The sequence below is a fragment of the Hippocampus comes genome, unplaced genomic scaffold (assembly GCF_001891065.2).
Source record: "Hippocampus comes isolate QL1 unplaced genomic scaffold, H_comes_QL1_v1.1 scaffold245, whole genome shotgun sequence".
Lineage (NCBI taxonomy): Eukaryota > Metazoa > Chordata > Actinopteri > Syngnathiformes > Syngnathidae > Hippocampus > Hippocampus comes.
In genome coordinates this window covers 771493-785540 of record NW_017805834.1, presented here as the reverse complement: position 1 = coordinate 785540, position 14048 = coordinate 771493, and the positions used below count along the sequence as shown (strand labels likewise).

Here is a 14048-nt window from a genome sequence, read left to right as displayed (position 1 = left end):
TTCACCCATAATTTCCTCAAGTTAAACAGCAATAAAACAGAACTCCTCCTTGTCGGTACCAAATCTACTCTACACAAAGCCAGCAGTTTTTCCCTCAAAATTGATAATTCCACTGTATCTCCTTCCCCCCAGGTGAAGAGCCTGGGTGTCATCCTTGACAGCTCACTATCCTTTCACTCCCACATCAATAACATTACCCGGTCCACGTATTTCCACCTTCGTAATATCAACCAGCTCCGGCCCTCACTCACTCCTCACACCACTGCTATCCTTGTTCACAGTCTCGTCACCTCCCGTATCGACTACTGCAATTCACTTCTCTTCAGTGTCCATCACAAATTCCTCCATAAAATTCAACTTGTTCAGCATTCAGCAGCCCGGATAATCACGAGAACCCCCTCCTTCCATCATATCACCCCCATCCTCCGATAGCTCCACTGGCTCCCTGTCAAATTTAGAATTAATTTCAAATTACTTCTCTATACAGTGATACCTCAGTTCACGAACATAATTGGTTCCCAGAAGGTGTGTGTGAGGCGAAAAGTTCGTCTTCCGAACATTTATTTCCCATAAGAAACCATTAAAATGAGAATAATCCGTTCCCGTTCCCCATAAAGCATAATTTTCGACTAAATAAGCCTTAAAACTACACAAAAATATACCTTATTTTATGGAAAATAAACGTGCTGTTGTATTGTAATTCAAGAAATAAACTGTACTGTGTAATAAAGTTGTTTTATTTACCTTTGTGATGGTAGTTGATGGCTTGATGGAATGGAGTGGGAGGAGGAGGGAGGGAGGGAGTTACTGTTTGGAAGGAGCATGGTGGGGTCTTTTTCGGTCCCATGATAGCAAAAGTACACTCAATATGGTCCAAAATGTCGATCAAACACAAACCACGTCCGCACTCAAAGAAAGGGGGTGACGAACTGGGACTTCGTGAGCGTGCGTCAGCTTCTCGTGGCCGCCACCGTGGCGCTGTTCGACCGCGTGGTTTGGTTCGTCCGCCGAAAACTAGTTCGTCATCAGAGACAATATGCTCGCAAATTTAATGTTCTTGAGGCGAAAAGTTCGTGATCTAAAGCGTTCGTCAGCGGAGGTATCACTGTATATTCAAAGCCATCCATAACCTTGCCCCCCCCCATCTGTCAGATCTTCAAATTTCCATTCCCTCTCGCGCACTCAGGTCCTCATCCTCCCTCCGCCTTTCTCTTCCCTCTGCCCGTCTCAGTACAATGGGGTGCAGAGCCTTCAGCCGCTCTGCCCCCAAACTCTGGAACTCACTTCCACCCATTATTCGTAATATTGACTCTCTTTCCACATTCAAAACCCAGCTCAAAACCCACCTATTCAGACTTGCATATCCACCTTAAATCTTTCTATTCTTTGTTTATAATTTTATCTGTGGTTTTATTATTTGCTCTTGGTGTAAAGTGTCCTTGAGTGTTGTGAAAGGTGCTTGCAAATGAAATGTATTATTATTATTATTAGATTCCAACAGATGCCAGACTATCGTCCAAACAAAAAAATATTCATATGGGAATATTGCACATGACCATCCCTGTACAAATGAGATCAAAACTTCATCTCTTGATTGTAATATGTCTTTTGAATTCCGAAACAGACTAAAGTTTAATATCAAAGAGATCCAGAATAATATGTATGCCAAGTATAAATATAAGTGGGCCATGAATTTGTGACGCAAACCAAAGCTCAGAACATACTGTCTCATCAAGGATAGCTATAAAACTGGAATTTATGTTGAATTTAACATAATTAGAAGGCAGCAATCTCCATGTGCCAAGATAAGGTCAGGGACACTTCCTTAGCCTGAGAAACAGGAAGTTTCACTCATACTCCAGAGGAGAAAAGAACTATTGTCTTTTGTCTATTGTGTAATCTGAGGGAAGTCGAAAATGAGATTCATTTTTATTTTATTGTACCATGTGCGAGGGTCATTGAATAAATAAGGTGATTTTTTTTTTTTTTGGTATAAGGACTTCTAATACAGATAGAAGCTTACATTTTTTGTGACGATGAAGTGTTGTGAGCAACTGGCTGAGACAAAGATTTTTACGCTGAGGGAATATGGAAGCTTGTGCATAGATGGGAAAAGTGTGAGACTGTACTGGGAGACTACGTAAAAAAAAATAAATAAATAAATAAAAATAAAGTAAGCCTCTATCTGTATTAAGATAAGATAAGATAAGAAAACCTTTATTAGTCTCGTAATGGAAAAATTCACAATTCACAGCAGCAAAGTTATGAATGGAAGAAGTAGAACAACAAAAAGAAGTCCTTCTACCGAAAAATTCACCTTATTTATTCAATGACCCTCATTTGATGATTTGAGGACCATACTCATGAATAAAATGTCCAGGATCTGTAATTACATTTCTGAACTTGATGAGTATGAAAAAATGGAACTCTGCTTTTAAAAGTGGAGGAGGTCTATTTACGCTAGCGGAATTTGTGGAACAAGCATGGGAGAGAAAGCAATATCATTTATTTAAAAAATGAAAACAATGTTGTGTTGGTCTACAATAATGTTTCTTTGTTTGTATGTATTTGTCATGCTATCAACCAAGTAAGACACTGTCAATGACAATGAGTTTATTTTCGTATTTTACTGTCGATGTCCATGTGGGTCGGGCTTTGCTGCATGACATGTCAATTAAGCTATCTATTTATTTGATGAATACAATACTTACTAATGATCTCTCCGGCTGGTTTGGCCTCACCATTATTGTTGCTTGGATACGTGGGGAAAACTGCTGCTGGTAGACAGACAAATGGGCAGACATGAGCAATTGATGTCATTTATCCCGTAAATCGTCTTAATCAGAAAGAGAGACTTACGGTAACACTCTGGGAAGTTGACAAAGCCATCAGCACAGTGGTCGCAGTTGTCACCAGCGTAGTTTTCTTTGCAGAAGCATCTTCCCGTTATGTCCTCACACGTCCCGTCCATGAACAGAGAGTCACAGTCACAGACTGACAAGTGCAACCGCGCACGCGTGCGCACACACACACACACACACACACGCACACACACACACACACACACACACACACACACGATGAGATGGAATAGATAGTTGACCTAAATTAGATCATTTTAGAATAAATCTAGATTTAGGACGGATGTCAGTCTAGCACAGAGCAAGAATAGCCATAGTAGACGTGCCCAAACATACGATTGCGGTAAAGCAATAGTCCGCAGACTAGTCCCAAGTCGACTTCGAGAGGTGTAGGTGAAAATGGAAAAAAGATTAGTGTGCCGTTTTTTACAAAAATCAGCTCACTCAATATTTTAACATTATTAATGTAGTCTGATTGTCCTGCATATCATATCATTCCAAATTCACCAAAAATTAGTAGGCCTACTCACGTTGTAGTGTAGGGTTGTATAAGACTCAGTCTAAGCGCAACTAAGACATGTCTACCATCTTTGGGGTGACAGGTGATATTGCAATTTAAAAGTACAGTGGACACATGCGTATTCCTAGTCCGGCACCTGCAGTTTTTTTTCCGGAATTTAGTTTTTTTTGTCCCAGTTTACTTGGTTTTCATGAATAAGGGTATTGAATGTTTATCAGCTTTTTGATGAATTTAGAGGTTTGTTCATTCTTTTTCTTTTTTTATTATTATTAAGAAAAAACTATTATTATGTCTTAGCACCAACCCCTCCCAATCAAGAAAAGGACTGGGTCCTCCAATTCATTTTTTTACACCCAAAAAGTGTACAGTGGTACCTCTACTTACGAACGTCTCTTCATACGAAATTTTCAAGTTTCGAAACGCCTCAACAGGAAAATATTGCCTCTTGTTACGAAAGAAATTTCAAGAGATGAAAGGTAAAAATACAGTATGGGCTGCTCCTCGCAGCTCTGAGGTTCCTGAAGCAACATACTTATAGCTGCTCTGCCATTGGCTATTACCTGGCATCTTCACAGCATCCCATTGGCTCGGAGGGACCTCTACCATACGTGTGTGTGTGTGTGTGTGTGTGTGTGTAGATAGATAAATAGATAGATACTGCATGTGTGCTCGTCATTCGCCCCTCGGGCCATGAGCTGTTCCGATAGTTTTACGTAAATGTGAATCACCCAGAAAAAAGTGATCGCTCACGATGCTGATGTTTGCCTTGGACATTTTCGAAGGATTGTTAAAAGCCGACAAAAGCAAACGTGCTTGGATCAGTTCTTTACAAAATGTCAGGCAAAAACCACTTCTGAACGGATTAGGGCATTTAAAACCAGAACCAATTAATTTCATAAGTAGAGGTACCACTGTAGTTTTATTTCAAATTGTGTAACATTTTGTTTTTCATCTCCAACTATTCATATTAACCCTGTTCCTTTTGACATTAAATCAGCACCCTCCAGCTATTCGCGTCTTGTCCATTTGTGCTTCATCTCGTCAATTTCTCATCATAAGTCACATTTCCCTAGTCACCCCATGTTAAGACAGGTTTTGTGGGGACGTCTTACAAGTTCAAGTAACTAGCAACTAGCATTACTCGTAAAATCACATTATCTTATTGCTGGAGATAGTAAGTCCTTGCCGTGGCAGATTCCAAATGCAAAAGTAGAGACAAAGCTGGAGCTTCTTGCAGTTAGCAGCGGCAGCAAACTTAATGACATATGTCAAACACCAGTTGCCTTGACTACTACTACTAATTCTTCCATTTGTACTTCTACTTTCTTTTGGCGGTTGGCAAAAACGTTTGGTGCATTACGGCTGCGTTCTTTAGAATATGACATCCGCCACAACGATTTAAAGCACCAAAAGGCGTCATATTACTAGAGCGTTGGCCACAATGTGACACAGGATTCTAGTTGAGCTAAGACATTTTAAACTGAAAATACAAACTCTTTCATAGTTAGAAGCAGAAGTTTTGAATCCAACCGTAACTCGTTCGCTGCCTACAACGAGATTCGGGACCGGGGATTTCGGGTGCAAGTCCGAGCTCTATGTTGTGAGTCTCGGTTTTTGTTTTCCCCCAGAAATGCGTCCGATACTCCAAAGTGACATATAGTCCAAAAAATACGATGGGACCACATGACTTACGTGCGCAGGCTAATGGTGAGTCAATGGTTGTGTCCGGCGCTCTGTAATATCCAAGGATACAGCGCTCACAGTTGATGCCGCTGGTGTGATGCTAGAAGAGAAGTGACGTTGAAAACAAAAACAAACAAAAAAGAAGCGTGGCAAGTGTTGATGCATGGCCTACCTGACAGTTGAGGCAGACTCCGCCCCCATGGTAGTCTCCACGGATGTCGAGGCTGCCATGCCGCTGAGCCACTTCGTTGTCGTAGAAGCAGTCAAACGAGTGGCGGTGACAGTTGCATGCTGGGAAAATTGAAGACATTTTCTCAACTCGAGGCATGTGTAGTGGCCTTCACAATAACAGCCTCAGTTTACATGTACATGTTCGTGGAAACGGGTCAAATGAAGGGCACTGCGAGGCTTACTGCTCCAGCGCCCCTGCTGTCTGAGATGCACACATGAGCTTCAACAGAAGAAGGAAAACAACGTGCTTTTCTCTTCCTATTCGTGGATTGGGCTGGCTCCAATTTTGGGGTCGACTTTACGGTAAATATACAAATTGTTGAAAGAGATTGGACAGACGTCCAAATTCTGATCAGATCAGTGATTGTTCAGCCTTTTCCGTTGCTGGTCCCTCTCTCTGGAATGACCTCCCACTGAACATTCAGCAAGCCCCCGTCGCTGCTCATTTTTAAAACTCATTTGTATTCTTTGGCTTTTGACTCAGCATGACTCAGACTTGATTTTAGTTGTACAGTTTTGTGCTTTCTACTGTCTCCATTATTAGTTTTATAAATGATATTTGCTCTATATGTACAGCACTTTGTATACAGCGGTGCTTGTGCTATATAAATACAGCTGAGTTGAGTTGAGTTTATTTTAAACTCGCTCATCAGCCCCAAAATCCTGATTGTGAAAAGCCTACTTTTTATGCATGTTAAAAACTGACTTCAAACATCACCTGATTAAATTTCTATTCTTGGAAACAAAGAAAGGACTACACTTGACAAACTGTTATTGTTTTATGTGTGTGTGCACATTTGAGTTCAAACTTCAGAGTCACAAATGTTTGAAGCACAACACTCACGTTCACACTCGTTGGCGCTGAAAGTGGTGGCCGGTTTCCATGGCAACTGGTGGTATCCAGGGCAACATTGGCCGCATGATGCGCCGCAAGTGTTGTGCTGACAGTCGCACTGCAGCCTGTGCATGCAATGACATTTCATTTAATTTTCTATAGCACTTATCATCATTACGGTTTATTGGAGCTTAGCCCAGCTGACTTTGGGTGAGAAGTGGGGCGCAAGCCGAGCAGCGGCTTGGATTGGTCGGCAGTCAATCATATCCAAACTTTCACCACACACACACACACACACACACACACACACACACACACACACACACACAATAAAGTTTATTGGAGGTAATGTGTGCAGATGACCAATGAAATAAAATTAAACCGGTAGAAAATGCACACCTGTGGTCTTCAGTACTTGTGTGTTTTTTATAGCATTCTTCTGCGATCATTGAAGACTTCGTCTTCACACACTTTACAGAATAACATACATTTGTCGACACAGTATCGAAGCCAGGTGAATTTCCACTCAGATTTGATATGATGATTTGTGTCCCGATTAAATGGTTGTTTAGTCATGTCACTGATCCTGCTTCATTTTTTTCAACAGGAGATTGGTGGAACTCAATGTTGTTTTACTTGCCTCAGAAGCAATGATGTTGTTTTTTTGGTGCAGAAACTGAGACTATATTCATCATCCATTCTAGGATCAGTAGGTCCTAACATCCTAAACCTCGCTACCCTGCTGCCACCGACATTCGCAAACAACACATCATTGGATTGATATGATTTTTTTTTTTAACTAACAATCTTTATTGACTGGCATGTTGTGATTATACCGTAACCAATCGTATAAGTCATTGGCCACGGGAAGAACTAAGCCCTGAGCTGGTTGCCAGCCAATCGCAGGGCACACGTAGGTGAACAATCATCCACGCTCACACTCACACCTAGGGACAATTTAGAGTGTTCAATCAGCCTGCCATGCATGTTTTTGGAATTGGGAGGAAACCGGAGTACCTAGAGAAAACCCACGCAGATATGGGGAGAACATGTAAAGTCCACATAGGAAGGCCGGAGCCGGATTTGAACCTCCCTGCACGTACGGTGAGGCGGACGTGCTAACCAGTCAACCACCATGCCGCCAAGGAAATCAATAAAAAAATATATCAAACTGCATGTTGACAAGCCACAAAGCTTCTAGGAGACTGTCCTACGGACACACGAGACAAAACTGGAACTGTTTGGCAAGGCACATCCGGCTCTGCTGTATTTTCACAGATGCAAAAATTAATCATACTAAGAAAAGAACACTGTCCCTACTGTGAAACATGGAGGATGCTAGTTAGGTCGTGGTGCTGTTTCGCGACATCAGGCACAAGGTGGTTTCAGTGTCAGGTCATAGGTCTTGCAACAGGATCATGACCCAAAGCACACAGCTAAAACCACCCAAAAATCGCTCATTCTATTGAACATCTGTGCATGGAGCTGAAACATGCTGTCTGGAGAAAGCGCCCGTCAAACCTGAGATAAGTGGAACAGTTGCTCATGTAGAGTGGGCCAAAATATCTTGTGAGACCTGCTGAAATCTCATTAAATGTTACAAAAAAATGGTCCATTGCAGTAATTGCTTCAAAACGTGCAACAAAATATAAAGAGTAGTATCATTTTTATTCTGCTCTGTTTCATGAGTTTGTTTTCCAAGTAATTGGTTCATTTTCATAAAATGTGTATTTATTATGAACATTATTTTTATAACTTTTTCTTTCATTAATGGAGGTGTATTAATAAATGTGTCCATGTGTCTTTACAAGACAGACGAACGAGTAGATAGGCACTAACTCTGATCATCTGCCCGGCGTACCTCATCTTTGGCACTCCCGTGTGGCTGCTGCTTGCAGGTTTAATGGCACTTTGTTTTAAAAGGAAATTCCTTTGAATCAATTCATACCACATTCCTTTACCTCATGCATTGTCTCTGACCTACTCACACCCCTGAGACACACACACACACACACACACACACACACACACACACACACACACACACACACACACACTTTGCAAATGAGTAACGCACATGTGAGTGTTGTTGCCAGTGAACTAGAAGTGGAGCTGTAAAGTAAAACCAAATTGTCCTGCCACCCAGAAAACAACTTAGGACAGGCAATTAGACGAACAGACAGTCTGAGGGCTGTGTGTGGGGTGGGAAGCAAGATAGACAGTGTTGGGGCAGTGACTGTATGAGCGAGTGCAAAAAGTGTGCGTATGAGAGCAGTGAGCACACATGAAGTGTGTTAGTGTGCCCAAAGTCCATGTGTGTGTGTGTGTGTGTGTGTGTGTGTGTGTGTGTGTGTGTGTGTGTGTGTGTGTGTGTGTGTGTGTGTGTGATTTCCAGAATTATGGCGAACAGTCTTGAATTGACATCATCCCAAATAAAGACTGCCCTCGAAACAAAGGTTGCTCAGAGTTCAGTTCAGTAAGCCGTTTGTGCTTTGTGCGTTTGTGCTCTTACTTGTAAGGGTCGTTGAGGTCCTTAGCACTACATGCTTCAGCGTGTCCGTTACATACACAGCGTCCACCAATGCTGATGTCCTTGATACTGTAGTAGTACTGCATACGTGGACACAAGCACGCACACACGCACACGCACACACACACACACACACACACACACACAACCACCCCCCCCACAAAAGCACACTAGGTGAGAACCAACGATCCATTGCAGCAAAAGCAGCATACAAAGGTACATTCAAGTTGCAACCAGTGGTGGTTCTAGACAAACTATATATATATATATATATATACATATATATATATTAAAGACAGAGGTGAATGAGAGTGAGGACGCTCAAGACGGAGCAAAGTTTAATCAAGATGCAGCGGTCCAACCATTTTGATTATTTTAGCAAGGTCGACAGCAGGAAAATACATTGTAACTAAACCATAATCGTAACCCGCCATACCACAGCCTTTGAAGACTGGTGTCATTATTTAAGGGTTACATTATTCATCATGTACAACAACCCCAACCCTAGCTACCATTGAGAAGCTTTTCTCCATACAGACGCTCCCCGACTTCTGAACATTCGAGTTACGAACAACGGTACATACGAACATTTTTGCGGGTACAGGTATGTCGAAAAATGTTCTCGGACAGAGATGCTGGAAGTTAGATTAGCAGCAAGACCCAAATATTGAACGTTGCACAAAGGTTGCAAATCAAATGAATGATGCCATACAGTGCTACTGCATCATTTATGATGAGAAAAAGAAGAAAACTGTGCAATCGTCGTTAGATCGCTTCTTTCGGCCAGTTTCTACTACACCCTCCAAGGAAGATACTCGTCAATCCTCATCTTCTTCTCCTGGACCCTCAACTTTTTCCTTCATTGATGTTACGGAGGAGGAAGTAACTCTTGAAGCCCATTCCAACGGCGACGAAGACCCTCTCGGCCCCATGATATAAAATCCTCCTCTTCCTTCTCCTCCCCCTCCATCACCTCCTCAAGCCTTCGAGTACATCTTCCAAAAGTAAGTTAAACTTCATTTTATTATACTTATATAAACCTTAAACATACTTATATAAGCCTTAAACATACATTCCATACAAAATATAGCACAGAAGCAACTTACGAACGAATTCACCTAACGAACGATCCTTCGGAACGTATCTCGTTCGTAAGCTGGGGAGCGTCTGTAGTCAGTGACATCCTCAGGCTCGAGAGGGCCAGACTGGACAGCGCCAACTTCCAAAAGCTGGTGGTCATCAAGGGAACCGTGTCCCTGTTTACACTGTATATATTTTTTGTGTGTCAAGTTGTTGATAGTGTTCCTCACTGTTTCAGACTCTCTCTCTCTGTGTGTGTGTGTATATATGTATATATATGTATATATATATATATATATGTATATATATGTATATATATATATGTATATATATATATATATATATATATATATATATATATATGTCATGACAGTTGTGCTATGGAACAGCTTTTTGTAGACAAGAGACTTGGATTTGGATCTTGTGAGAGTGCTGTAGTGTATTTGAGTGCATTTGTGTGACGTTAAACAAAAACTACCATTAAGTGAACATGCAGATTGCTAGGTCAGCTCTCAGTCGCTAGCAGCTAGCGACTGATGTCCATACCCGGCGTGTGACAGTGGGATCTCGCAAGGCTTTCCCCATCAAATGTCCAAGTAGAGTGTTGGTGCGCAGGAAGCGCAGGCGGATGTTGGTGGCCTTGGTGAAGTCACGCAGCACGGGGGAGTAGGAGAAGTTCATCGCTCCAGGACGGCCGTTCACCAGCGACACCACAATCTGCGAAGTAATACAATAAATACATCGAAGAAAGTAAAGGGAAATAAATACACATCAAGATGCAAAATTAAAATAATAGAAGCAAGCTTTTCAACCTTCCAATAGATTGCGCCACAATGTTGTGTTAGTAATGCTCTGTCATGTTGCCACTACCATGTGCTCATGCTCTATGCCATGTTATGAATTAGTGGTGGGATAAAATATCAATATGATGACATCGATACTGTATCCTTCTCAAGTGCTTGTTGTGCATTGTGGGTGTTTTCATTCTGCTGCATCGATATTGTCACATACTACATGTCATGACAGACTTCCAATCTCTGCAGTGTTTTTTTAACAAATCTCCTGTTAGCTTCCTAATCCATTCACAAGAGTGGGAAAATACACAAGCACAAAAACACAAGCACATCAACTGTCAGAAAAATGAGCAAGTACAGTTAGTTCCAGAAGATGGTGGGTGGCGCAAATGAGCATTGCTGTGTGCCAATTTGCACCGGTTCGTGTCGTTCTGATAGAGAAATCTACGAGCAAAATTGTATCATGTTTAAAGTTTCATTTAATGTGGGCATGTCGAGACGTTTGGGTGCATATTCAGAGGCCCCAAACGCCTGTGCGCAAAGGTGTCGGCCGTTTGGGCGGAGGGATTTTGAAGTTCACAGTTATCACGTTGAAGCAAGGGGGCGAACAGATGGGAGAAGGCTAGGCTCAGTCACAAAGTGGGAATAAACAATTTGGGAACGAAGTGTTGTAAAACATCAAAAAACGGTTTGGGAACGGGTGTCGCGCCCAGGCGGACATTTGTCATCTGCGAAGTCTGCAACGTGCTGATTCGTTCTAGACCAGACTGAAAGGTGTCAACGTATCTGTGGTTCAAAGTTTAAACCAAGGCAATCAGATCACTACCAAAGGGCCGGACCGGGGGTGTGGTATGCAAATATCGGGGGCAGTGTTTTTCTTGTATTTTGCAAATGCAAACAATAAAAGTCCGACTGGAGGACAAGGTACTCTAAGTGTGATCACGGGGCAACTACCGTCGTTCGCCCTGAGAGATCCTCTTCCGCCGATAAGAAAGACAATCTTCTCTGTGTGTCGAGTCATTTGTTTAACTTTGTCCGAGTAAAAAACTCTGACATGTTCTAATAACAAATTCCACTCCTTGGATCCCTTGAAGTCCCATCTGTTGTGGCCAATACTGTCATGCTTCAGTCCGGCTTTCTCTTTATTAATTCAAATTCAATGATGTCTCCAGCTATCGAGGAACTCTCAGTGATGTGTGTGGTGCGACAGCTCTGTTTGGGCATAGGAGGATTTCTTTGTTGAGCCACAACAAAACAAAAGTAAGAAATATTTGTCTAATTAATTCATTAACTTCATACATCATTTTATTATCGTATTGGCACGAATATAAGACGGCCCTGATTATAAGACGACCCCCTCTTTTTCAAGACTCAAGTTTGAAAAAAGACTTTTAGAACACCAAATTAATTTTTATACAGAAAATAATTACAGTACATCTGAAACAAATGTTTATAACAATATATTTGAGAGAAAAAGCATGTTATTTTGCCACATTCAAATCTTAATATCTCAACATTTAAATATGTAAACTAAAGTGCAATCACATTCGTAAATGAATGGCTTTTGGTTTTTGAAATGTAAATGACATCATAACTTCTCAGCTGCCGGTTAACCTGGCCGATCTTCGACCCACTTTTCTCCAGACTGTCGCTACGTTTCTCCATTTTCTGTTATCTCTTCTATTATTTTCTTCTCTTTTCTTTCTTACCGCTATTTTTATTTTTCTTCTTCGTGCTACCGCTATTTTTATTTTTATTCTTCATTACAGGGGTTCACTTTGGCCTCGGGAGTCAAGTTCAGCATTCGCTTCAATGATGGCGGCATTTAGCGTTGTGAATGGGTATAATGTCTAGACCCCGAATATAAGACGACCCCCACTTTCTCAGTCTTATTTCAACGCAAAAAACACCGTCTTATATTCGGGCCAATACGGTATTTTAGAACGGACCATATGCGCGGTAACACATTAAGCATGGAAAGGTTGGGGGGGATTCGAGTTCGCAGTGTAGGTTGTTTCGAGATGATATTCATGTGTATGGGGATACAACATTTGATTATTATATTAACACTGTATTAGTCAGCAACCGGTTCAGCGTATACCCCGCCTACTGCCCGATGACAGCTGGGCTAGGCTCCAACACTCATGCGGGCAAGCTCGGAGGACATATTAATTACAGCATTGTCCGTGCGTGTGTAGCCAGCAAATGACATAGCAGACATGGTGCGGTGTGCTGCATTTCCAGGTATAGTTTGCTGCTTGAAGATCGTAGAGCTCTTCAAGTCATGAAGGTAGAAGTTGAGCTCAAACTACAATAGTACATGGACCGACACACAAAAACATAAATGTATGTTTTGCGATAGTGGCTAAAAATGTTTTTTTCATCCGCTGTCACTATAATGTCTGTCTGTCTCAATTGCCACGTGAAGATTTTTAGGCTTGCCCACAACCTCACCACGTCTATGAAAAGTGGCGGGCCGTGCATTTCAACCTTAGGCCTTCAGTGACGTCACATACATGAACACAATACAGTAAATATTCTCTCGTGCGGACTCGTGTTTGCGCTGTCCAATTTGTCCTGATAACAGAAATTCCTCATTTGGGAAATGAGCATGGTACATGTCCTTTATGAACCTGCAAGTATGTTGAGAAAAATGCACGTGTAACAACACAATCAATAAAATACAAAAATATACTGTCCAAAAACTTTATATAACAAAAACTGCAATACAGGTGCATCCAAAAAAAATCACAACAGTAAAATACGTACAGTATTTTAATGTTTATTTTTTTTCTGTCTTGGGAAAAAAAGTGTGTCTATTTTGGATTGTTTGGTTGGATGCATTCTTTGGTTTATGACAATGTTTGCCTGCGTGTCATACAGTTTTGTTGCTAGTTGCAAGTAACTGTCCCGTTGATCACCGATGTCTGGTAATTCTTGTGCATACTGATGGATTTGTTGCCATTTGCATTGCTTCCTCGCTGGATGGTGGCTTGTCATCCGGAGTTGAATCGATGCCTTGTTTTTTAAAGTTTCGTAGATTTGCGTCTTTCCGACTCCAAGTGTCTGCTGGATGCTTTTAACTTTGTGTCCAGCCTTGCTCAAACGGATGCATTTCACTCGCTCCGCTCCAGTCATTACAGTTCTTCTACGTTTCGATGCCATGATCTACACGACGTAAGTGAATAAAGTTAAAATCTTTCGCAATTGCAGTCAAACGCACGCCAATAAAAAGTCACTTACACGTCTTCGTTTCGAATCTGATGAATGTAATAAACGGCGAAGCGAACATGTCTGTTCGGTTGTGTCGAGTGGGTGCTGCTTTTAAGCTAGTGCCGCGTTCTACAGGACGTTAAGTGAATAAAGTTAAAATCATTCACAATTACAGTAAAACGCACGCCAATAAAAACTCACTTACACGTCGTCGTTTCGAATCTGATGATCGAAAAACGCGAAGTGAAAATGTATCTCGGTGTCCTCGTTCCGTCGCATCGGGTGGGCGTTGCGTGTATTT

General features: G+C 41.6%; 1 protein-coding gene across 1 annotated transcript in view; it reads right to left on the bottom strand.

Moving 5' to 3' along the window:
• The window catches only part of lama5 (laminin, alpha 5), a 128753-nt gene that overhangs the window by 73461 nt on the left and 41244 nt on the right, over nucleotides 1-14048 (bottom strand). Inside the window, exons 5-11 of the mRNA XM_019887747.1 lie at nucleotides 10287-10457; nucleotides 8643-8740; nucleotides 6140-6255; nucleotides 5237-5355; nucleotides 5074-5164; nucleotides 2860-2994; nucleotides 2712-2777 (exon numbers count right to left, since the gene is read on the bottom strand). Coding sequence (XP_019743306.1) covers nucleotides 2712-2777; nucleotides 2860-2994; nucleotides 5074-5164; nucleotides 5237-5355; nucleotides 6140-6255; nucleotides 8643-8740; nucleotides 10287-10457 — 796 coding nt within the window. The remainder of the gene's footprint in view (nucleotides 1-2711; nucleotides 2778-2859; nucleotides 2995-5073; nucleotides 5165-5236; nucleotides 5356-6139; nucleotides 6256-8642; nucleotides 8741-10286; nucleotides 10458-14048) is intronic.